This window comes from Hetaerina americana, unplaced genomic scaffold (assembly GCF_022747635.1).
Source record: "Hetaerina americana unplaced genomic scaffold, ioHetAmer1.1.p SCAF_59, whole genome shotgun sequence".
NCBI classification, from domain to species: Eukaryota; Metazoa; Arthropoda; class Insecta; order Odonata; family Calopterygidae; genus Hetaerina; species Hetaerina americana.
In genome coordinates, this window is record NW_027287194.1 from 2253812 (window position 1) to 2279662 (window position 25851).

The 25851-nt window shown below is 40.0% G+C and overlaps 1 protein-coding gene across 1 annotated transcript in view; it reads left to right on the forward strand.

Annotated features, from left to right (window-relative positions):
• Positions 1 to 287: 287 nt before the first annotated feature.
• LOC139694899 (uncharacterized) overlaps positions 288 to 25851 on the forward strand; it is a 35936-nt gene continuing 10372 nt past the window's right edge. The window contains exons 1-13 of the mRNA XM_071593401.1: positions 288 to 372; positions 8557 to 8672; positions 9534 to 9640; positions 9977 to 10090; positions 11772 to 11930; positions 12482 to 12576; positions 15618 to 15870; positions 18161 to 18482; positions 19128 to 19374; positions 20970 to 21134; positions 21701 to 21854; positions 23705 to 23885; positions 25087 to 25377. Coding sequence (XP_071449502.1) covers positions 288 to 372; positions 8557 to 8672; positions 9534 to 9640; positions 9977 to 10090; positions 11772 to 11930; positions 12482 to 12576; positions 15618 to 15870; positions 18161 to 18482; positions 19128 to 19374; positions 20970 to 21134; positions 21701 to 21854; positions 23705 to 23885; positions 25087 to 25377 — 2289 coding nt within the window. The remainder of the gene's footprint in view (positions 373 to 8556; positions 8673 to 9533; positions 9641 to 9976; positions 10091 to 11771; positions 11931 to 12481; positions 12577 to 15617; positions 15871 to 18160; positions 18483 to 19127; positions 19375 to 20969; positions 21135 to 21700; positions 21855 to 23704; positions 23886 to 25086; positions 25378 to 25851) is intronic.

Here is a 25851-nt window from a genome sequence, read left to right on the forward strand (position 1 = left end):
ATCAAATATGTCAGTTAAGATGTATCAAATATGTCAGTTAAGATGTATCAAATATGTCAGGTCTACATTTGAGTTCTGTAATATTATTTCTATGATTTCTTCTATCGTAGCACGATGGGGAGAGAGTACATGTTTAAGATCATCGCAAAAGAGACCTAGTTCCTCTAATGATGTATTATGTATCCTATGAGTATTTCTCTTTGTGTTGTCATGAATAGTTTTTTGCTGCATTCACTAAGCTAGTCCGTTTTATCTCCCTTTCCAGATCTTCATCAGCTGGCTTCGAAATGGGGCCCTTTTGGATCCCGGTGGTGTTGCTGGTGGCAACTCTCCCGGAGTTTGGTATACCAAGGTGCCTCGTTGATTATCCAGGTGAGTGACTCGCGACGACGATTGACAAATTTATCGTTTTGACATTGTAATCTCTCTCATTTTCTCCCGGTGGTCGAATCAACCAATGTATGTGTCTTTGTGCCATGATAATCCATCTCTCTACCTTTTTACATCTACATCTACTTCTACATCTACATCTACTCAATGTCCCGCAAGCCGCCGCAAGGGCGTGTGGCGGGGGGTATTAGGACACCACCCGTACTTTAGAAAAGAAAAAAAACCCCATGCAATAACCTCAAAATCATACATCCACAAGAAAAAAACATGGCATACAGTCATGCATGAACACTTATACCCCACACACATGCAAACACTCAAACCTACAACTAACATGCACATGCACCTTAAAGTATACCTAACAGCTTTGCAGTGTTTAATTTTGTTCCGACTTGTAAATTCAATGTTTTCAATATTTCTAAGGTGACTTCGGTTTTTTACTATTATGATTTCTGATTGTTCGGGGAGAGAATGATTATTTGTACCTATCTGTCCTGGAATCAATCTCCCTTAGTTTATCTTTGTGGTCTGATCTACCTGAGTAGTGTGGGGCCATTATAATTCCTTCAGTGTCATAGTTAAACTCGTTTGTTCTGAACCTTTCTAAAAGTCTAAGCCTCGCTTGTTCTCTCCGCACTTCAAGTGGTTCCCAGCCTAAATCCCCTAAGAGACCTGTCACACCTGTGTTCTTATCATAACAATTTTTAACGAATCTAGCGGATTTTCTATGGACTTTATCTAATTCTTTTTGCCAAATTTTCTCCCACGGATCCCAAATACTTGCGGCATATTCCAAATGAAGTATAACTAGAGCAAAATAACACCTCTCTTTAACTTTATCATTACATTTCCCCACCACCCGTTTAATGAAGCCAAGTTTCTTTAAAGCTCATCCGCATATTGTTCTGATATGTGCTCCCCATGAAAGGCGTGGTGCTAGAACAACCCACATAAAAACTCGCAAGCTGCCGTAGGGGCCGTTGGCGGGGGATGTTAAGACACCACCCGTAAAACGTAATAAAACATGCAAAACTAACAAAACCAGGGCAATGAACACCCAAATAGACGTATGTATTCATTCAAAACCCATTCTAACTTACATAAATGCAAATACATATTCTAGTAACTAGCATATAGTTCCACTCTATCTAAATCTATATCTACATAATACCCCGCAAGCCGCCGCAAGGGCGTGTGGCGGGGGGTGTTAGGTCACCAACCGTAAAAAGGAAAAATACCACATGCAAAAAAAACAACACGGAAAATTACACCCACAGCAGCGCACACACTCATGCAAAAATCCCTTCATCCAATACTCATGCAAACAAAGGACAATGTGTAAGGACAATTATACCATTATTATATACTTATTGTTGAATACCTTTACTTGCTTGGAGATATGGAAATACAATATACAATAATGTCGACGCTCTAAGTGAAAGGTAAAGTAAATGTGTTGAATAAATCGCAGAGCAAGTTTCCCGTTTGAAGATGACTGCATAAGTTTATGCCAGGCCTATGATATATTTCTAATACCCTCTCCGCTTATTAAATGTCTTCACCTGAAGGACGTAATAGCATTCCAATTGCATGCCTAAAATAATTCGGCGCCATAATTCGTGAATTTCCCCGATGTGTTTCGTTTCTTATGTAACGGTATGAGTTAAAAGTCGTCTCAGTGGCAACTCGTTCCTTTTTTTCCGATTGCGCATTTCCCCGAGGAACATCGGTCAAGTTCTCCATCATCTTCTTCTTCCTCGGTTTGAAAGGTTCCCATTTTGAATCGCGTGGCCCCGAGTATCATCCTCCCCTCCCGTCCTCTCTTTATAATCCCGTCTGGGATCAAATGTCTACGCAGCGTTTGCAGCAGCGTACGCAGCGCAAATGTCTATACTACCTTGATCAAAAATTTCCCGGAATTTATTCAGAAAATTAAAAATACAAGTTTATTCATCTAAATCTATATTGTCCCCTTCAAAGTAATCCCCATCGACTGCAACACACTTATGCCAGCGCTTTATCCAATCCTCGAAACATTTTTTATATTCGGTTTTCGGTATGTCCATCAGTGCTTCCTGCGATTTTTCCATTACTTCCTCTCGGCTGCTAAAACGCGTTCCCCGTAATGGTTTTTTAACTCGATTGAACAGAAAGAAGTCACAGGGAGCCAAATCAGGTGAATTCGGTGGCTGTTGGATGGTATTTGTTGCATTTTTCGTCAAAAAATTACGAATAATGATAGCACTGTGCGACGGTGCGTTATCATGGTGCAAAATCCACGAGTTTTCTGCCCACATTTCTGGTCTCTTTCGGCGAATTGCTTCACGCAAACGTCTCATAACGCCCAAATAATACTCTTTGTTTACTGTCTGGCCTTCTGGCAAAAATTCATGATGCACTACACCGTTGTAATCCATGAAAACCGTCAGCATTGCCTTCTTTTTTGACTGAAAACGACGTGGTTTTTTTGGTCTCGGCTCATTTGGTGAACGCCATTCACTTGCCTGATGTCTGGATTGCGTGTCGTACTCATAAACCCACGTCTCGTCTCCAGTAATGATCCTTTTGATGAATGTGGGATCGGATTCAGCCTCGCAAATCATGTCTTTTGCGACGTCAACACGGTCTCTTTTTTGCATGAAATTGAGGTCTCTTGGCACCAACTTTGCTGCTACACGACGGAAACCCAAATCATTAACCACAATGTCATGGGCGGATCCATAGGCAATGTTCAAGTCCTCCGCTATTTCTCTGATGGTTAATTTGCGGTTATTGACCAACATTTCTTTTACTTTATCAATTTTTTCACCGACTTTCGATGTCGATGGTCTGCCACTGCGTTCATCATCTTCGATTGACTCACGACCACTTCTGAACCGCTCGTGCTACTGGTAAACGACCGTTTTTTTTAGAGAATCGTTGCCGAAACACTTTTCCAACATTTCCAACGTCCGTGCGCCACTAAATCCGTTTTTTACGCAAAATTTAATACAAGTTCGTTGTTGCAAATTTAAATCCATTTCTGCAATTGTAAAAAATCGCCAACACACACAGAGATAGATGTACTCTTGGCTACGTAACTTTTGCAAATGTCAAGTTATGACACTAAGATTTAAAGGGAATATCAACAACAGATGTACCAATTTAACAAAAAAACAGAACTCAAATCGGAACGATGGGAGCGCCACACGGTGGTTATTCCGGGAACTTTTTGATCAAGGTAGTATCAAATGTCTACGCAGCGTTTAGACTTGTCCTCGCTTGTAATTCGATTGCCTTAACTGTTACTATTATGGCTTTCATGACTATTATGATTCCTGAGTGCCCGGGGAAAAAAGGTAATATTTATATATACTGTTTTGGAGTCTATTTCCCTTATCTTGGTGGCCTAACCAAATGGTGTGGGGGTCATTATAACTCCCTCTGTGTCATAGCTGAACTCATGTGTTCTGTACCTTGCTAGAAGTCTCGCTTGTTCTCTTCCGGCTTCTCGATCCCAAATACTAGCGGCGCTTTCCAAATGTGGCCTAACTTAAGAGAAATAACAACTTACCTCTACATGTGCAAAATGCCCTGCATGTCGCCGCAAGGGCGTTTGGAGGGGGCTGTTATGTCACCAGCCAAGCAGCACTGTCACAATATCTCTGCACAAATATCAGTTTGATCGTGGACTGGCAAAAGATAAGCGCACAAAAGAAGGTACAAGGCAGGCAAGAATATTCAGTAAAAAGACACGTTCAAATCATTCAGGAACATCATCATAAAGATAGATAGATATATAGATAGATAGAGGTCTTTATTTGGGCAAAATTGAGACCAAATGGTCCCTTCTTCCATTTAACCCATCGTCGTATACATATTATATTAGGCATTAAACTTATAGTTACATTCATATGTACACATAAATACATACAGACAGACATCAAGTCATTTAGCACAGATTTGCACATCGAAAAGAAAAAAGCACACACACATACACATACATACAAATACCCACACATACATACCTATATGCATTCACATACCTACACATATACATACATATCCACACACACATGCATATACACATAAACATATAAACATACATACATGCATACATAAATACATACATAATTACGCACATATACATCCATACATATACATATATAAATTAAGAATTCACCTACATATACTCATATTAAATGACAGTGAAGATAGAGTACAATAAAATGAGGAAAGTCTAAGCAAAGAATGAGGTTTGTGGGAAAAGCTAGGGAGAGCGTGGCATCGCTCAACTAGTAAAAACCCACGCAGGAAAAACACCCACGAAGAGAAGGGGGGTGTGAAAAACCTGCGAAAACCCTATTAATTAGAGGAAAGATACATGTACATTGTAACAATCATTTTTACAGAGTATACATATTATTAAGTTACTGAAATTGAATTGGAGAAATTAAATACACTGACAACACATGCGGAGTAATGAGAAGCGTAATATTTCTAAAAATAATTATTCAAACTCCTACCGCTTGAGATGACAAAACAAAAAAGCAGGGAAAAAAAGTAGACACAGTGATCTGTCTAACAGCAGATGGGTGTATTTAAAACCTACCTACCCATAAAGATGGGTGTATTTAAAATTGATGCTGGATATAGATTATATATATACAATGCCAATAATCTCCCAGCTTTCGTATCTATTTTGATCTCTATTAGTACGAGGAAGAAATTTCATTTTAAATATATCCCATAAACTATCTATGTCAATGATTTTACGCATGTGATCTGATCAGCCATAGTAAGTGCGGACCTGTAAAATGCCGGTAAAATCAAGATTAAAATTCAAATTAGTTAAAATCAATAAAAAAAGTTTAAACTCGTGCCGGATATCAATGAAATATTTACCCTACCAATACTAATTACCCCATTCGCACCTGCGATCATATCTATTTTGGTCTCTGATTGTACGAGGAAAGAAACGGAATTTTAAATCCATCTATACACTAACTCTTTGGTTTTAAGTATCTGATCTGATCTACCATATTAAGTGGGGACCTGCCTCAAATTTACGCTGTATATTTATCTTCTATTTCAAGCTACGGTGGACTAGCGGCTCCCATCCTGATTCTTCGTGTCTTAATAGTGTCCTGACATTGCTATCTTGTTCATAACAACTTTTCACAAACCTAGCCGCTCTACGTCGCATTCTAATTCTACCTCGTGATGATCCTATACACCTGCAGCATACTCTAAGTGGCGCCTAACTAAAGGAAAATTACAAAAATCTTGAACCCTCACACATTACATTCCCCGAGTATCCTTTCCTGCTTTTCTTCGCATCACCCTGATATTTGGTCAAAAGCGCTCAGGGGTAGCCCTCAATCTTCTGTTGTTCGTATTTCATTTATAAATCTCTGTCTCTTCTGCAAATATTCTGAGGTTGCTCAGGCAAGGGCAATTAATCTAAGTAAGATTTTGAATTATCCTCGCACTCAATTGCGTTTAAGTCTTCAAGTGTTTTCCACTAGGATAGTGCCGTTTCGACAGCGGAGTTAGTAATCGAAACGTCGATAGATGGATTCCTGATCCGGTGGAAACCATCGAAGACTTCACCACAAATAATTTAAAGTTCCATTCGATTGTTAAGGCAGATCATGCTACGAAAAATGGTAGAAGGGAAAATGACTTCTGAAGGTGCGATCAAAAAAATACCGGACTGATTTTACCCTGCGCAAACAGTTCAACGGATCGAAACAAGACACAATGTGCCATCTGGCAACACAAGTGACCACAAATACGAGAGGTGTTGCGTTTTTTTAAGCCGAGTCGTTACGCAGCAGCAGCTGTACGTGTCTTAACCTGTTCGTCGCCGCGTGCAACGGCAGCAATGAAGGAGCTAGAGGAACAGCGTGTGTGCGTGAAATTTTGGTTCACACTTGGCAATAGTGCTACGGAGACATTTGGAATGATTCAGCAAGCCTTTGTGTCGAACTATGTTTCGAAAATCGGGCAGAGCCGACAGATGATTTGCGGTCTTTCACTTCGACGGACCCCAACCATGTCGAATTGACGCGGGCACATCTCCGTTTAACTGTGAGAGAGATAGCCGAGGAAGTGAACATTAGTTTTGGTTCCTGACAGAAAATTTTGACCGACATTTCGAGCATGACGCGCGTCGCATCAAAATTCGTCACGCGGGTGCTGACTAATGAACAGAGACAAAAACGTGTGGGCATTTGTCAGGAACTCCTGGATCGAGCAAATGCCGACTCAGAGTTTCTTAAAACCATCGCAACCGGTGATGAAACCTGGGTTTACGGTTACGATGTTGATACAAAGGCCCGGTCTTCTCAGTGGAAAAGTCCTCATTCTCCGCGAACAAAGAAAGCTCGCATGCCCCGGTCCATTGTGAAGGTCATGCTGGCGTGTTTCTACGATTGGCAAGTGCTGATCCATTACGAATATGTCCTTCAAAGTCAAACCGTCAACAAAGATTTCTACGTTTGAGTTATGAAGAGACTGAGGGTCGCAGTGAGCCGAAAGAGGCCGGGCATGTGGAAAAACAATGCATGGCGTTTCCACCACAATAACGCGCCGGCTCACACGGCGCTGATCGTGACAGAGTTTTTCGCCTTTCGATTATATTGGGGACATTAAAACTAATTGTACGGCGGACCTGAAGAGGATCGCTAAGGCGGCTTACCAGGCAGGGTTCCAGAGCTGGAAGAAACGTTGGCAAAGGTGTGTCGTCAGCCAAAGCATGTACTTTGAGGGGGACAAGTTCCATCAAGCTGTATCCTTCGAAAGTAGCTAGTTATAAAATCAGTCCTGTATTTTTTTGATCACACCTTGTAAATAAGAAATCGTTTTTCTCCTTGCACAATTTAATACCACAACGGCAAGCGGCTTTGACTTTGGACAAAAGGAGCTTCCCAAATGCAATGAATCTCTAGTTGCTCCAATGGCAAACGCGATTTTAATTATATTTGCGCATAACTTCATGTTTTATGCAAAGAAGGCTGGTGATCTAACACTCCCTGCTACACGTTCTCGTGGCTATTTTCCAGGGTTATATGTAGATGTGAATTCGATCCTGATGCGATTCACGACCTCAGGGCACACTGCCTCCATTGGCTCCCAATCAAACACTTATCGTGGCGAGAAGGATTGCGTTGACATCGCGTGACCCTCTCCCGTTTCTTTCTCCATTTTCAAACATCAAGAGTGCCAACTTCCACTGATAACCTTCAACGTCGTCCTCCCGCAGCAGCCAATGCTCCCTCTGCCCATCGAAACATGAATAAAAATGGCCAGAGCGCGGAGCCTTGGGGGTTATCTACGGCATGTTAGGATAACTCTTTTAAGCTGTTAAAGTTTCAACAATTCAAGGAGTCATGTGGTCCTTGGGAAGATTATTTTCCATGCGTTTCACAAATCGTTGAAATAATTTAGGCGTGGTCAATAACCGTGGTTACAATGCCGGCACGAAGACGCGCACACTGTGCGGTACCGATAACCTTGATATATTTATTTATTTATTCATTGTACGGTTCTTCGACATACCATCATGGATAAAAACCGATGGCACCCCAGTGCACATTCAATCATGTCGACTCGATTTGTTATTAAATGTCTTACAATAAATAGACATTTACTTTTATCGTTTGGCATGGCAAACAGTACTTTTAGTACTTTATTCACTTGCTATCTCTTGCGTTTTCCTTGAATAGAAATTCACATATATCATTAGTAGTGAAATCACATAAAATTTATTACACAACTTCCCTTCTAGCCTTGTTGATATCATCCATGTTTTAATTATTTCAGTGGTTATCCCTAGAAAATGAAATACTAATACCCAGATAAATCACTCTGTGATATTCCACCCTCTTCTACACTCATAGTGGCGCACATGCGTTAAGAAGACTATGCGGATCAGCCTTGAAGTAGTTACGTTTCATTAGACGGGTGTTAGGAAAATGTAATAAAAAAAGTAAGAGAGAGGTCTTACTTTGCTTGAGTTGCCTTTTCCCATTCCCTCCCCCCCCCCTGACCCATCCCACCTGGTGCTTGCACCTCCTGCCACACACCATTTTGGTAGATGGCGGGGTTTTTATGCAGATGTGTCTGGTATCCATTGGAAGAAGCGAACTAATGATTTGGTTGTTCTATTTTCTCCTTTTGCAGAGGTCACCCCGAAAAGATACTTCAACTATGAGGGGGAGATCCGAAACATCACCCTGGAAGTTTCAAGCCGAGGTGCCCAGCATCTCACTTCGGAGATCTTTAAAATATTCCTTGAAGTGAGTCTCTCATTTTTCTTTGAAATGTACTCTTTCCATGCGGAAAAGAACATCAGTGTATACGAAACTTCTGTATGGCTGTATTCTCTCCTTATCGCCTACGTCAAGGGTGGATGTAATATACGAAATTATCAATGCCAAAAACAGGGTAAAAAATATAGTTTCTTAGTTTTCCGTACCAATCCTCATTCCTGCAACGCGGAAATAGTTGTATTTAAAACAGATGATTTCTTTTGTGGATAATACGATGTAAATACTGACTTTATTCAGTTACGTTATTTCTATGTTCATGAAATAAAGAACGATAATTACTAAAATCGGTGAACTAACGTTCTATATTCCAGGCGGAAACGATTGAAGTATCTTTGTGCAGGTTTTTATTATTTTCAAGCTCAAAACGTAACAAAATTTATTTTTATGTTGCACTAGTATACTTGAAATTATATTGATATTTATTTGGTGACATATCCTGTGACCTTGGTGATGCATTTCAGTCTTCATCGAGTCAGATTGCTTGGCAACTATCAAGAACATTAAACAGCGTGACTGGTAATTATTTCGGGTCACATTAAGATTTTAAGCAACATTACTTGGTTCAAAGTTTTATTTTAAAAATATATTGCCGTGAGGTGATCTTAATTCCGTATTGCGATAAGAGGCAAAGTTCCAACAATTTTAGGCTTAAATGACCTTGTTAAATTGTCAGCGACTAAGCATTTTATTTCCCTGCTCTCTCATGGAAAGCACATACAGTAATAGATTTGAATGCAGAGTTTTTATCATCGAGAAAGCTCGAAATAGGGGGTATTCCCTTAATAATGGCACCCAAACTTAAACCCGAACCCATTCTTTGCTTTTCAGGAAGTATTAGGTTATCCTTACGTATCGCTAGTCAAGCAGAAGGACCATTTCAATGCTGAAAATGTGTTCCATCGCCTATCCGGACTCATGGACGTGGACAAATTCCCGTGAGTACTACTATGTTTATTATCTACGTGCTCCCAATCATAACCACGTCTACATCAACATTGCATATTATGAACCACTGCTAGGGTTCTTGTCGGGAGATGATTCAGCACCAGGCATACAACCTCAATTCGGCAAATTATCATATGTTACGGCGTAAGGCACGGAGTTAAAAGCGTTACCGTGAAGAAGGGCTAAAACAGCCCCGATGATACTTCCATGGGGACACTAAAATTCTGGGGGAACACGAAATTAATGATCGACTAATACCATTCCATTGAAAATCTATGTCCTCGGAATGCATGTAAACAACGTTTTTTATGTGGTATTTTTTTCAGGGTTCCTAACACCACGGTCAACCTTGAAGTTTGGGTGCCACCGAATGCCGACGCGAGCTCCTGGACGGCTTCGGGCAGCGTCGAAGATGCCGGCCTCATTGGACCACCGGGAAGGTGGGTGTCTTTCTATTCGGCCGTTGAACTCTCTTCCGCATGCCTCCCAATATATCCTTGTCCAAAAATTACGCATTCATGGAGGTCGCTAAAAAAAGTGACAAAAAGTAATGCGAGAGTTGTATGATTGTGCATTTTTAAGCATTTTTCTACTAGTAAATGTCCATTACTTCTTATTTACGGCGTTGTGGCAACGCAAAAACGGAGTCGAAGAATTTTGTATGATAACTCAGAAAACCCTTCATTTTTATTCCATGAAATCTAGATTAAAGTAATAAATCCCTTTACCTACGATTAGTAAATGTAGGTCTTCCATAAAGCGTCGCTCTATTATTCTGGGCGTGCCTCAAATCTTTCCAGATAGAACCTGAAATTCTTCGATCAAAAAATATATTTTCCTTCTTATCGTCTTAAATGTGAATAATGAGAAAAATCGTATCCGCACGAAATCCATAGGCATTAACATGGTCTTCCAGCGAGACACCAGCTTTTTTGCTCTGACATGAATAATTGTATGAGATTAAGACGCGTCTGTTTAATATAAAAAAATTACTCCGCTTTATCGTAGTAGATAGGCGATTAATTATTTGTCATTTCTAATTTGCATATTAAATTCAATTTTAACTGTCGGAAGTTGGGTCGGAAGCATAGAAATATCATCGCTTTGCCGGTTGGTTGCTGAGGAATAATAATAAATTGGTCGTCGTTGGCACATGAGTTAAATTGGCGAGGTGTGAAATTTTTACATTTTTCATGACTAGAAATTTAACCAACTTAGTTTTCACATTTGTTCGTTCATTGGTCTCCAGTTATTTTCTTGTACAACTTTTGACAAGTTTTTTTTTATTCCTATCCACAATTTCACCATTAGGTTACCAAAGCGAATGGTTTCGTAGTTTTTTTAACCGCACGCAAAAATGCTTTGTCTCGCCTATTTTTGCGTCACCAAAAGAAGTCGCGAGCGGAAGTCACTACATGCATTTCACAAAGTATCTCATTCTTTTTTTATACCAGCAGGCCGAATGCATTCAAATGTGGGAACCCGTCAATGCGTCTTGCGAATGAATGTACGCCCTCATTTTTCAAAATCCATTTCTTCTTATACAACTGATCATATTTATGATACGTCAATACAGCAAATCTCGATTACCATTAATTTTTGCGGCAAGTAAGCGATCTGAAATTTACAGAAATAAAGTTGCTATCGGCCAAAGGATCGGCGAAAGGTTTACATACAATCAGGACGGCAGCGTGATACTCATTTCTCCCTATAGCTGCAACCACTTGAAGCATGAAATCCATCACTTAGATGGGAAAGATGTTTTCTCATTTTAGTGAAAACTGCTGTCACTTGAACTTTTGATTTCACCGGGTTATCTCCGTCGGGAGTCAAATCCCTGTTAACCTCGCTGGTCATCTCCGCTCGGGTTCGCAAGGTCATCTTTATCTTTTCTGCCAAGGCTTTTCTACTGAGTGGTATGTCTCCTTCGAATACGCACAAGCCAATTGTGGATGTGGGATTCTTTTGAACTTCAAACGACGTCGCTAGAATGCGATGGATCGGAAAACATCCGAGTCCAGTAAACGCGACTGCGAAAAGGTCAGCGGCAATCAGCCATCGCTCCTTCCCATCTAATCTGGTTCAACCAAATGAATGCCTTTGTTCGTTTTCTTTTCACAGGTTCGGCTGGTTCGTTCCAAAGGCACTCACGGGTTACCTAAACGGATCTCTTCACTGGAGTTTGTTCCAGAACCCCCACCTCGCATCGACGTTCAATATTCCTCAGATGCACTTCCTGGAACATGTGACGCCCTATCTCAAGAACCCCGAGACAAAGAGGTAAGACTCTCCTCCTCCTGGAAGGGAGAAAACTAATAACAAACCAAGTTCTCCATTCTTCCGGTTTAACATTGCGTTTTTGCCGTAGCGTGTGTCTAAGGGCGACGCCGTTGCTTTCATGACTGCGGTCTGAGAACCAAAATGGCCGTTGCGATGAAGATGGAAAAAATGACAGAGTGTAGGTTATTTTCGCCGTCAACTGCGGCCTGCCATCCAGATGTGGCTGCTCAGAATCGAATGGATGAATTCAAAGACTGCGTCTTCATGCAGACGATATTGCTCCGCCGTCATCGCCGTCCGAGTCCTGAAGACGGAAACGAAAGACGGCGATGGCCCGTGCTCTTGTGTGTTTTTTGATGAGATGAATAAGTAAGCGACATACTGATGCAAACCATCGGAGTCTATCTTCATTAACATCGTGGTTATCGTCGATTCGATCAAAAATATAAAAAAACACAACTTGTCGATGAAAACGATGCAAGTAATTAATGATGGGTTTGAAAATATCTTTGAGATTGTCTCACATATGTTGTTTGTCTTCCCCTTTGCAGGTTCTATTGCGAAAAAGACTTCTGCTCACTTGGACTGTTCGTCCCGGCGCAGTGCAAGAGGGTGCCCTGTGCAGTACTCCTTGCCGATGATCCAGGTAGGTGATGATTATTTGCGACCAGAAATTTATTATTTCTCCTGGTTGATATGAAACTAAAGTTGCGTTTAAAGATTGAACTCGTGAATAAACGAATTCGCAAACAAAACTGACCTAAATTCTCGAATACATTGAACAGTACACTTCATCACTCTACGCATCCCCAAAACAATACTGTATCCAGTGTGTGGAGTAGTAACTTAGTTAATGGTTAGTTACGAATTACTTTGTAAGTATTCCACACTTATAATCTTCACCTTTCGAAGAATATGATCGTTACTCATAATCTAATCATGGTATTCAGAAAGTAATCGTCGCAGTTAATCACTCGTTATTTCTTTTTTTATTTTTAATCACAAACGATGGGTTCGAAATCCATTTTGGCACTGTTATTTTCTACTTTTGAATATTAACCACTTTCGCTATCGAAATCTGAAGTTTATTAAAAAATCGACGTCATCCACAGCCTTCAAGTAACATTTACCTGTGAAATTCATGTAAATGACGCTTTTACCCTTGAATTGTAACTGTGGCTCAATTTGGGTGAATTCTTCTCGGGTCTTCCACCGGGTCAATGTCTCCATAGCTGCCGACGTTTCGATTCCCAACTCTGTCATCGTCATCAGTGCTTCTCATTGCCGTTTCGCCAAAAAATGTCCAATATATATATATATATATATATATATATATATATATATATATATATATATATATATATATATATATACCCGCCTCCCCGGCTAAGGTGTCATCTGATTGGTCCCCAGACCCACCATCATCAGGGCGCCTCGTGATTGGCCGAGCGTTCTGCCTGGTTTCCCTGATGCATTTCAGAGTAGGTTTGCAGGTGTTGCTCAGATGAAAACCTGAATCCCTATTGATATTTTTCTTTTGGAGGTGGATCTCGATGGCCTCCTTACCAGCCGATCCCAGTAGCCACGCGCGCGGCAAAGTAATTTCGCCTCGTCCCAGTTGATGGCGTGGTCTCGGCCGACGCTGTGTTCGGCGATGGCCGATTTTTCCAGTGGTGCCAGTCTCAGGTGTCTTTTATGTTCCTTCATGCGGGTTTCAATCGTGCAACCTGTTTCTCCAACATAGACCTCGCCACACTCACCCGGAATTTGGTAAACCCCGGGAGTCCTTCACGTTGACCAGCCCTTATTTTGGCTGGTGGTACTTGAATAGTGGCGATGTTCAATCTCCTGAGTATTCTGGATATTTTTCCAGAGACGGTGGAGACATATGGCAGGCAGGCTGTGGCGAGCGGTTTCTCGTCCGTCCCTCTCCTCGTAAGAAAAAATCCGGGAGATTCTCTCAGATGAAGCCTACCGGCGTCTGCCCCGCGACGGTCAACGTGAAGGACCCGATTGGCCTTAAGACTCCCGGGGTTTACCAAATTCCGGGTGAGGGTGGCGAGGTCTATGTTGGAGAAACAGGTTGCACGATTGAAACCCGCATGAAGGAACATAAAAGACACCTGAGACTGGCACCACTGGAAAAATCGGCCATCGCCGAACACAGCGTCGGCCGAGACCACGCCATCAACTGGGACGAGGCGAAATTACTTTGCCGCGCGCGTGGCTACTGGGATCGGCTGGTAAAGGAGGCCATCGAGATCCACCTCCAAAAGAAAAATATCAATAGGGATTCAGGTTTTCATCTGAGCAACACCTGCAAACCTACTCTGAAATGCATCAGGGAAACCAGGCAGAACGCTCGGCCAATCACGAGGCGCCCTGATGATGGTGGGTCTGGGGACCAATCAGATGGCACCTGAGCCGGGGAGGCGGGTATATATGAAAGATCTAGTGCTTTCCCGGGGTATGAGTTGGGTGAATTCTTCTCGGGTCTTCCAACGGGTCAATGTCTCCATAGCTGCCGACGTTTCGATTCCCGACTCGGTCATCGTCATCAGGGCTTCTGATTGAACATCAGAAGCCCTGATGACGATGACCGAGTCGGGAATCGAAACGTCGGCAGCTATGGGAGAGAATGCTGGAATGGAGACATTGACCGGATGGAAGACCCGAGAAGAATTCGCGGGTATACCTGTATATATTGGACATTTTTTGGCGAAACGGCAATCAGAAGCCCTGATGACGTTGACCGAGTCGGGAATCGAAACGTCGGCAGCTATGGCGACATTGACCCGGTGGAAGACCCGAGAAGAATTCGCCCAATTCATACGCCGGGAAAGCACCAGATCTGTGGCTCAATTTATCTGTAAGTGAAATTCCTATTGTTTCGGGCCACGTTCACACCCGTACTCTCTTAACCTCAGTTGACATGGTAACTTCATGCATTCAAACAGCAACGAGATGACTTCTCTCACACATTGAACTCGTCGCCTAAAGCCCGCTTTTAAAATTGTGTCAAAAGCAGCACTGTCGGTAAATAGGCTGTAACTGTAACTAGATACCTCTGAAATGAAATTAAATAATTTACTTCGTAATTCCACGCACTTTTACCTCTGGTTAAAAAATCACTGTGTGATAGTATCAACCTGATTGCAAATTTAGAATCTCTATGCTCACTAAGCTGTTTCAGCTCGGTCTGAAGCTTGTCGAATTGAGAACTCTAACCCAATTGGTATAATAAACATAGATTCAAATTATTATCGTCCTTTACCTATCAACTCCAAAGATCAATACGCCCGCTGCCATAGTGAATGTGATTTAGTTTCCATACAGTTTCTATTGGCAATTATATCCCTGTTGATGTGACAGCTAGGTCTATTTCCAAAAATGTCCGCTCCAGGCGATTACGCACACTTCCCGCAAGTTGCTGCGATTGTTTTTGTTTGCGCGTGTTGAGAAATAAAGAAATAAAATCCGCAACATCGCTTTTCACTTTATCGCTTCGTTTATCATTAAGATCTATGATAACTGCGAATGGTTTGAAAAATCAATCAGAGATCGCTTGGCAAACGTAGTGATTAACAGACGCCTATCTATCTCTTGTTTTATCTCTTTTCACGTAGCGATGTCACTTGCGAATCCTTCCATTCTCCATCCCTTCTACTAACTTCTCTCCGTTCTCAGATTACACATCCTTCGTGGTGAGCCAGATCAACGAACTGGGTCTGCTGGTGAGGGTCGCGTGGGTCGGCCCGCGACTCAAGGAGCTAGTCGAGACCCTAACCGACCTCTACACCGGGGGCAGCCGCGTGTTGCCGGGAGGAGCGACCCCGGCTCCCGTCAACGGCGGTGCCCCCGCCCAGTCCATCGTGGTGCTAACGTGGCGCCCCGGGGAGATCGTGCAAGACCTGCCCGAGGACAATGATGCCGAGCACGGGTAAGAGGATTGACCCCTTCACTCAGAGGGCGATAGCTTCAGGAACATCAAACTCCCATGATCTGAAATGACCGTCGTTATTAAATGCAGTTGATGTTTCAATTTATTACTGCACGCATCACATTATCATTGTCATCACTATTTCGATCCTAAGATTGGTTTACTGCAGCCCTCATCTCTTCCTTATTCAGCATTAATTAAGTCCCTGATGGCTTTTCTGTTTTATGTCCTTTGTATTTTTTCATATGTACTTGTGTCTTGCTCTTCTTCAAACTTGGGAACTTGCCTTCCATTTCCCACTCTATCATGTTTCTTACCAATCTGTTACAACTCAAGGTGTGCCAATCCATCGATAGTTCTTGCCTTTGCCCTGGTGTTCTCTCTGAATTGGTCCTTTCCTACCCTGCTCCTCTATGCATGATTCCTTGTTTCTCACTTCCTTCTATTCATTTAATCCTCAGCACCATATTTTCAAATATTTCTATTCTTTGCTGAGCCACTTTTCCAATGTTCCATGTCTCTGATCTGTGGAGAGTGCCAAGCTCTGTATGAGCATTTTGACAAACTTGTTCCTCTTTTGTGACCTCAGGCTGTTTGAACACTAGTAGTTGCATCTTCCTCATGATCACCTACTAAGCTTGAAGTATTCTACCTTGGTGTTGGCTGAACTTCTTACATACCAAGTTACTTACATAGCATGGTGGTGATAGTTGTTTTTATTTGGTAGTTTACAATTTTTGGTGGGTTTTGGATAGACTGAAACTTAAATCCTAAAATCTCTAGGCACACTGTTATTTATTCTGGAATTATTCAAAGCCAATTAAACCAAATTCATACTCATAAACTTGGACTTCTGTTCAATTTTGTTTTTTTAACCTGGACTTAAGTTATAGTGTCCTCTAATGAAAAGAATATGCAGTCATTCCTTTAAATAGTGACCTTATAAAACAACGCTTGAAGTATATGTGAGCCTTAAAATCCACCACTCCTAATTCCCCCTGGTCATTATAAATATTTTATCAATTAGGAATTTTTAAAATAGAATGCCATTCAATGCACACTTTTGAGGAAGAAATATTTAATGCAGTTTCCATAAAACACAAATTACCATAAACACAGTAATCAACCCGAAGGTGGGGTTAGGTGATGATAGAGTTCACACAATACTAAGTCCAGTGGCTCATGACAAGCACACATCATGGTATGAAGAGGGCCAGATCCTTGCCCTGTGCCTCCTGTGGTTTCCCAGGAAATTCTGGTACCAGAAAAATTATAAACCTGTAGCTTGGATGAAGCTGAGAGTGTCCAGAGACGTGCCCGGGAATGGGACCCGGGTCCTCCAGTCACTAGTCCACTGCCCTACCCCGGAACTACCACATCCCCAGAAAAAATGAAACAATATTAGGTGCAAAATCATAGTTGCCTAATGGTTTTTATTGTAATCGACTGTATAAGGTAGGTTTTGGATGAACTGCATGGCACTGCATTGATTTGCCTATCCTAAAAAAAAACACAAACTGACACCTGGAACTGCAATAAACCCTTTTTAAATTAGGCATACTTCCTTCCTTCCTCCCTTCATTCTGTCCAATGTGCCTAACCTATTGCCACCTCTTCCTCTCTTTACTATTGTGGCCTCCTCTGGTATATCACAGTCTCCAACATTCTATCAGCATCCACCTTTCCTGCCTCCTTTGGATTTCCCCAGCCCTCAGCAACCCCCTCTCCTCCCCCACCATGCCTAATACTTTTTCATTTGTTTTACTTACATGTAGCCATTAGTAGGAAATAGCTATTAGGTGGAAAGAGGGGAGAATGCTGGGAAAGTGAGCTAGTTAAATTGACAATAAAATAGGCGGTTTGGTTGGAATCAAAGGAGATAGAGAGTATTCAAAGCTGAATAATAAGAAAATGTGATGAGAAGTGTGAAATTTGAAGACTTTCATGTAACGTTAGACAAGGCGATCAATTTATACAGCAGTGGTGATCAAAAGTCATACCCTTACGCAGCAGACACCTGCCCATAAAAAATAGTTTAACTGATAATGTAAGTAAGACAACTAATGACAAAAAGAAATTTTAAATTTTTAGCATGAGAAGAACATCAATGGTGGCGTAAGTGGGGAAATCAGTTTGAATATAGGAGAGACAATCAAAGATAATATGATAGGGAAGTCTTGACTTTACTATTGTGTCTTGACTTATTTGGGAAGTCTACAGGAAACAAGGGACACACTGGGTTAATGGTGACAATAAATGGTTACGTCTTTCTTCTATGTCCCCCTTATAGATGGCCAATGATGAGCCAGTCACCTGCCACAGGAAGCGGGAGGGCAAATAGGTCACAGGGCGGCATTGGAATATGGTCTGAGGAGATGTACATGGAGATGGGAGCAAATGGGATAGATGTGGTGGGCTCCAACAAGAGCACGCTCAAGGCACCCACCAAGAAAGCATCTGTGCAGACAAATAGGTACGAGTATGATGCCATTGCATTTCCACCATGCGAGACCTTTGCTACGTTCATGTTGACCAACTGCAAGTATGAGATGCATCGCCTCATCAAGGTTGTTTGGAGCGGTCTCAAGGAAGGCGCCAGGATTGCATATGAGGTAAGTGAGGCGTCCTTCTTGGTCCATCAGGACATAAGGTTATAGAGTACAGCACACACTCTGACTTTGAAGTGTGGTTTCCTCAGTACTTTTGTCTTTTAGCGGAGTGCCATATGGAAAAGCTTAAACGTTGAAATATGAACAAATTTCATAGCACAAAATAATCCATCTAATTATTGCATGAACAACTTTTCCATTAGTTTTTCAGCTCTTCCTGCTAATCCTATATCCTAGATGCCCTACATCAAAACATGATTATTAAATTGCTCACACCATATAAAATAATCTTGCATTGTAAATCAATTATTTATAAATGAATGCTTGATAGCAGATTCAAGAAAGTATTCAAGAATCATTGTGTATTTTAAGGTCAATTTATACACAAGTATGTACAGTAATAAAGTTGTCAAAATATTTTGACCTAAATGTACCAACCTATGCTGTCCAGCATATATACTCTGCCCTCACACATCTTCCAGTAGGTGCCAGGATTATCCTGAAGCATACTGGAAGATTTGCCTCATATTTCTCTATGACAACCTATATCCTTTGATGCATTCTCTTAAGCTGTCCGTCAAATGAAAGCAGGTTCTTATTCTTTAATTGGTTGAATTTTAGTTAACGCCGTCATGTCTCTAATTCCAGGCCATTCACAGAGTTAAGTTCAGAAATGGAGATTATAGTGACCTGCTGGATAGGTTAGCCAATTATCATGCACTTCCTTATTCTGTTGAGTCAACTGGGATCACCTCGGTAGCCTGTGATTGGCTCCGTGAAAATAGGCCTGTGTGGGAAAACTGGATACCTCATGCCGATCAAAAGACTATACTATATATTGGTGGCATTTTCCCAATATCAGGCACAACATACACAGCTCGAAGCATTGCAACTGGTAAGTAGTACTCTTCAGTAGGAGGTACATATAAATAAGACTTGGTGTAGACAAATTCAAATAATGCACTAATAATGTTTTTTTCTCTCACATAACCATTGGCCATTTGGTATAAGCAGAGATTATTTGATCGCCAAAGACAAATATTTATTATTTTTGTGAGTTTTTATCCGATGCAATTGGGGTGCTAAGGAAAGCATAATGTAATTGAAATATGGGTGTTATGAAAAGAGAACTTATGCCTCATTCAACCATCAAATCAGTAGTCTAAACTGTTAGGGCAATGGAATGAACATGAATATTAAAAGGGACAATTGACTATAGCAATCACAATCCTTTTCTATTTAATAGGGACTCAATCTTCGGGGCACCAACTGAAATAAAAAAAATTTCACCCATTCCAATGTGATAAGCTCCACTCCCAAATATCAATATTAAACTTGATAACAATTTAAATCTTGAGGAAAATTAAATATTTTGTGATTCACTCCACATGCAATAGAATATTCTCTTAGTTCAAGCTAGTGCATACCTGTTAAATGCATTATGAAGATGTTTTTTAACACATTATTCAATCCTAGAATATATTATGAGATCTGGTTGTCTACCATGATAAGAGGAGACGGTTAGCTGAGACCTAATGCCACTGAGATTCCGAGTAATTTGGGAGTTTTCATTTTAGAATCTTTAATTTCACTCCAGAAAGCCCAAAGTGATGCTTCGTGTGACTCAAGGTCAACAGTCTCTGGCTTCACACCTTGTTAAATAATTTGCTCTCTCAAGGAAAACACAATTGGTTTGTTATTAAATAAATAGGGATCATTCCAATGGTCATTTAGATAAAACACAAAAAGGAGATTAGCCCGAAACCCATACTCTTTGTAGCAACATCAGTTTAACCTGCAAAGCAGACCTTCTCAGAGGGGAAATGTCACATCCATGTCATAAGCATGGTTTTAAAAGAAAGCTGAAATGGCATAGGGGCTTGGGGAAGAAGACTTGCCATGAGTTGTGGCGAAGTCCAGTAGGAGAAGAAGTTTGGATGGTTTAGCTTATGAGTCTAATTATTGGAGATAAGCACAATATTACCAGTCTGATGTTGTCTTGGAGACATTTTGCCAGCTTGTGCACATATTTGCCCATTGTCAAAAGGGTGGTAGGTTGGTGGAACATCTCCAATTAGTTGAAAGATGAGTAAAAGTTATGAAATGGTTTCACAACCAACCTTTTGTTACCTTTTTTCATTGTGTATTTTTTGTTTTATCATGCTTTTGGTCAAAAGGGTTGTGAACTTTATGCCATCCATAATGACTTAATTTATTAGTACTATCGTTTTTGCCCTTTATGCCATCAATTGGTTGTCACATCGCCCCCAATGAAGCTATTAAGGGAGAAACCAATTGTGCCAATAAATTAAGGAATGCTTTTTGTGGAATGTACACAGTGGAAACCTACCTTCTGTGGAAAATATCTCATTTGTATACCCGGCCATGTAATTTTCCATCAGCTGTAAAGAAACCTTTTCATTAGAGATTTGTTTCTAAATTCAATCCATAAGAATTAATGATGATATTTTTATTTTTCTTATGTTTCAGCGGCCAATATGGCAAGAGAGGCCATTAATAGCAATGACACGGTGTTGAGGGATTACCACCTCAATCTCCTCTCCTACAACGGCCAGTGCAAACCAGATGTGGTCATGAAATCTTTTATTGAGTACATGCGACTGGATGATTACAAGCACTTTGTGGGGATACTAGGTAAAAGACAAAGACTTTAGTTTAAAGAAAAAGGCAATTTTTAAAGTAAAGATGACTGCAAGCACTGCTTGCAAGTACGGCTTTGTTATTTAATAGGGTAAGGTAATATTTAAGGGTAAGGCAATTCCTTGCTGCCACCCCTTGCACCTCTATCACTACAGTCACCACCCATCTCAACCTCTCTTTCAAAGTATAAATATTTACCATAATGAATACTTGGGTATCTGTGGAAGCCTTTGGCGTTGAGAAATTCTATCTTAATCTACATAGAAATAAAAATAAAAGGAATGGCCTTATTTTTTAAAATGCAAACAACTATCCCAATGCATAGCAATACTTTAATTCAACTCCTTAAAATGTAAGGTTGCCAACATAACAAGTTTTTAGAATTTAATGCTGACTCTTGACTTTTTTAATGATTCATTTAAATGTATAAAAATAAAACCTTGTACTTTTTTACTATTCCTATTTTTATAGCCTCTGGTCTCATCGCTGGGTTGAAACAGTCTCAAAGCTCCCTGAATTTAGCATTATTTACCATGGGTTTGTTACTTCGTTCTCTTTAGGCCCGGCATGTTCAGACACGGTCGAACCAGTGGCAGGGGTGTCCCGTCACTTCAAAACGGTTGTCATTAGCTACAGCGCGGAGGGATCAAGTTTCTCAGATCGGAACAAGTATCCATATTTCTACCGTACCATTGGAGAAAACAAGCAATACAGGTAAGAGTTTCAAAACATCGCTGACTGTTAGAGCATGCCTAAGTGGAAAGTCTATCATGAGTTACAGTGATTCCTGTTCTTTTAGATCCATGTTGCACCAAACCCACATTTGGTTGCTACCTGAAAATAGGTTTTGGTGATATAGTTCCTTAAAAGTAGCACTTCAAGCATGAAATTCATATAGCAGTGAAAACGTATAGGAAAAACTGTCATAGGATTATTAATCATTCAGTTTATTATTGATGGTGGAAATGGAAACATATTGACCCAGAACTTTTAACATGAAGGAAAATTTGATTTTAAGAAAGGTTGAAGATTGAAAGGTATATGTTGAAGTAAAGTGGTTGAACAATAGTGTTTGTTATGTATCATATTTTACACAATTGGATTACAGTACGGAATAATCTCTTTTGTTGCTTACATGTAGCTTGAGCTATGATTATACCACTTGCACAGTGCTGTTATGTACTATGAATTATAGTTGTTAAAATATAATGCATAAAATGTACTTACAATATAACAACAGAATAGCAATAAGATTAGACATTTAATGAGAGTTGGTCTGAGTTTGGTTTTTTTTCAATAAGAAGGAGTGAGGCATTGAGTTTGGGATAAGTAGGCACCCCATAAAACAAGTGATGTCACCTCCATGAAATCTCATTGCAATTTGAATTCTTCAGGGGAACTCAATTACATTGGGGTGCAGGAAGTCATCTATCCAAATTCTCCCTTGATGATTGCATTCAAAATTATTAAGAGCGATTTTTTTAACTTAACAAACTTAGACAAAACTGCATGATTGCTAAAAATCTAACCAATTGCAAATTTTTCTAGTTTAATGACCATAATTAAGATGAAAATGTCACTTATGATAATATTGTGCACATAATATCGCTGGAAATTTTAAGGATCGTGGTGGCAGGAGATATCATCTGGATTTTGAACCCAGCCCTTCTGTTCAGTTACTAGCAAAACCCTTTTTTTGCTCAGGTTAGTACAGGGTGCTAAGGTGCATCTGCAGGATTAACTTCCGTGTTTTTAAACAGTATTTTTTTGCAATAAATGATATTATGGTTAGGAATGGAAACCGCACCTTGATGGAATCACGTGCTATGAATTCATTATATGTAATTGATGCCAATCTTTTACACTTTAAATAGTAAAACTTTCACTCATGCTGATGTTGTAGCCACATGAGATAATCTCACATACTCAAGAATCAAGGTTTAAAATGGGTGCTGTGAGTCTTGTTTTGAGACTCTGATAAGATATTGAAAATTCTTCATCCTGCATAATTTCTTACAGTTGTTGTAATTATGTAGGTGTGTTTGTGTTTCAATCAACAGTTATTATTAGCCACTAGATGTTGTTCCTCTTGCAAGATATTGGCATTTGATTTTTAAATAACTGCATATACTGCAGATAAATGATCATTTAATATCCCAGAATGTAATCCAAATGTATTTGCATGAGATACTCAAAACTTCATGATGAAAAGACATTACCGGAGGGACTACTCCTATATATTTGGATAGAGTATTTCCACAATTTCACTCTGTTATAGGGTGCAAAAAATTAAGTATTACATATCCGTTCCTCTTTTTAAGTGTTACAAATTAAGTCAGTTGACTGGATCAGTAAGAATTTTGAACTATATGCTGAAAAATTTCTCCGACTAAGATAGATAAGAAGATGGCAAGTGAACCGCATGAACTGCCTCTTGGTATGGCATTCATTTCCATAATTCAAAATAGTTTCTTATTCCTTTGGCAAAAAGGGATAATATGAAAATACCTAATTGTTATAAAATCACTTAAATAACCCAATGATCTTCTTTCCTCCCGCACCAGATATGTCTACTTGAAACTTTTCAACAAGTTGGGCTGGTCGAGGGTTGCTGCCCTCTCAGAAGATGGTCAGAAGTACACAGAATATATTTCTCACCTTCAGGATCTCTTGCAGAACAACAGTATTCACTTTGTATCCAACCGCAAGTTTCCTCGAGAGAGATCAAATGCTGCAATGTCACAGGTAGTTTTTTAATACAAATGCTCGACCAAGACCCTAGCATTGGATATCTTAGTTGACATTGAAGTGATTATTTTTGTGACATTTTGGCAAATATCTGCAATGGAATGATATGCAGTTTGATGGAAGAGTAATGCAAACCCCATTTTCATTACTCGGTTAGAGACAATCTTTCAATGATGGAAGACTATTCTTTTGCTTCTATTTTCCCTTCCTTGATCCACATTTTGGGGATCTTTAAGATAAAAAAATTACCCTCCACTGTTAATTGGCCCTCTTGTTTATGCCTCTAAAATAAATCTTTCTCCAAAGAAATGAAAAGAGTGAAAAATGTGATTTTCATTAATATTACCTTTTAGTTCTATTGCCTTTCTACTGATAAAGTACTTGAACTTGAAAGAAAACTTGTTTTTCTTTACTTTATTGGTTGCAGAATTCATGTAGTGAAATGAAAGAAACTATCAAAACTCTTTTAATTGATTGATATCCCTTCTCTATTTCATGTTATTATCATTGCCAGTTGTATTAATGGTTTGACGATAGTGTTGGCCCCAACAAATCTATACTGAATACTTAAACTATGTATTTTTTCTTCAAATCAAGTATGATGTCATGGATGACTTTTAATTTTATATAAGAAGTGTTAAAATGCTTGCAGCAAAATGAAACAAACATTTTGAATCTCTTTCAACTAGTTGATGTATAAATTGAGTAGTTTCAGGTGTGATGTGGTAGATTTCAAGCATAATTAAGAATGGATATGGCAAATTTTAATGAGATAAGTTTTATTTATTTATTTTTATTTTTTCATTAGTTTTTTAACCCATTTTTATTTACATTTTTATTGGTTTTTGTAACCCAGTCATACAATAAAACTTATCGAGTGGAAATTAGCTAATATTTTTAATTGATATATGCTTAAATAATGCTGAACCAACAATTTCATCAGTCGGTGTTCACACGAAGTCTCGTCTCCTTTGGCAATAGAGAGAGGATGGTTAAAATTTTACTTCATAAAAAATGGCAGAAGTTATGCAATAATATACTTTAAGATTAGATTTCTCATGGACACCATTCCTGTGCAAGAAGCCCTTCCTCTCCTTGAGATTCTGAAACGCCAAATGGCAAACGGCCCATCCCGAATGCCCTACACACTCAATGGGCAGTTCCTTTACGCTTTATTTTCTGTCCGTCTGACGAACAGTATTTGCTGGACCTCAAGAACAAGAACGCTCGCATAATCATCGCAGACGTGAATGACAAGGCTGCTCGAAGTGTTATGTGTGAGGCCTACCTTCAGAACATGACGGCACGACAAGGATACGTGTGGTTTCTCCCACTCTGGCTCTCACCAACTTGGTATGACACTGACCTGCACAACCGAGGAACCGAGCAAGATGGAGTGCAGGGCAATGCCATACCCACCCTCAACGACAGCAACAAGGGTGAGATTGGACCAGACCAGGTCCAGTGCACCAAGGAGCAAATGCTGATTGTAAGTGCAGGCTTGCTGATATTTATTATGATACTGAGTATCTGAAATGAAAAATTGTATTCACTGATATCCATTGATATCCTGGGACATATTCCTGCCAAGTCCCAGAATAGAAATGAAATAAAAACAAAAATGATTCACCTGCTGATCTCTAATTTAGTTTAATTTCCCTTCCTCCTTTTGACTTAAATTTCAAAAGAATACCACCATAAAAGTAAACGTAAAAAATATTTGAATTGAAGTTGAAAAGTTAGCAATAATTCTATTTGTGCTGTAGTCTAAATCTATCTGCATTCCTATATTGTATCTATATTCATAAAATAGATGCCTCAAGTAATATTTATTTGAAAACGTACACTTCCATCTCAACCTATGATATGGCCCGGGTTCTATTCCCGGACAAGCCTCTCTGGGCACCTGCAGCTCCACCCAAGCTACATGATTTTTTGGGTACCAGAACTTCAGGGGAAACCA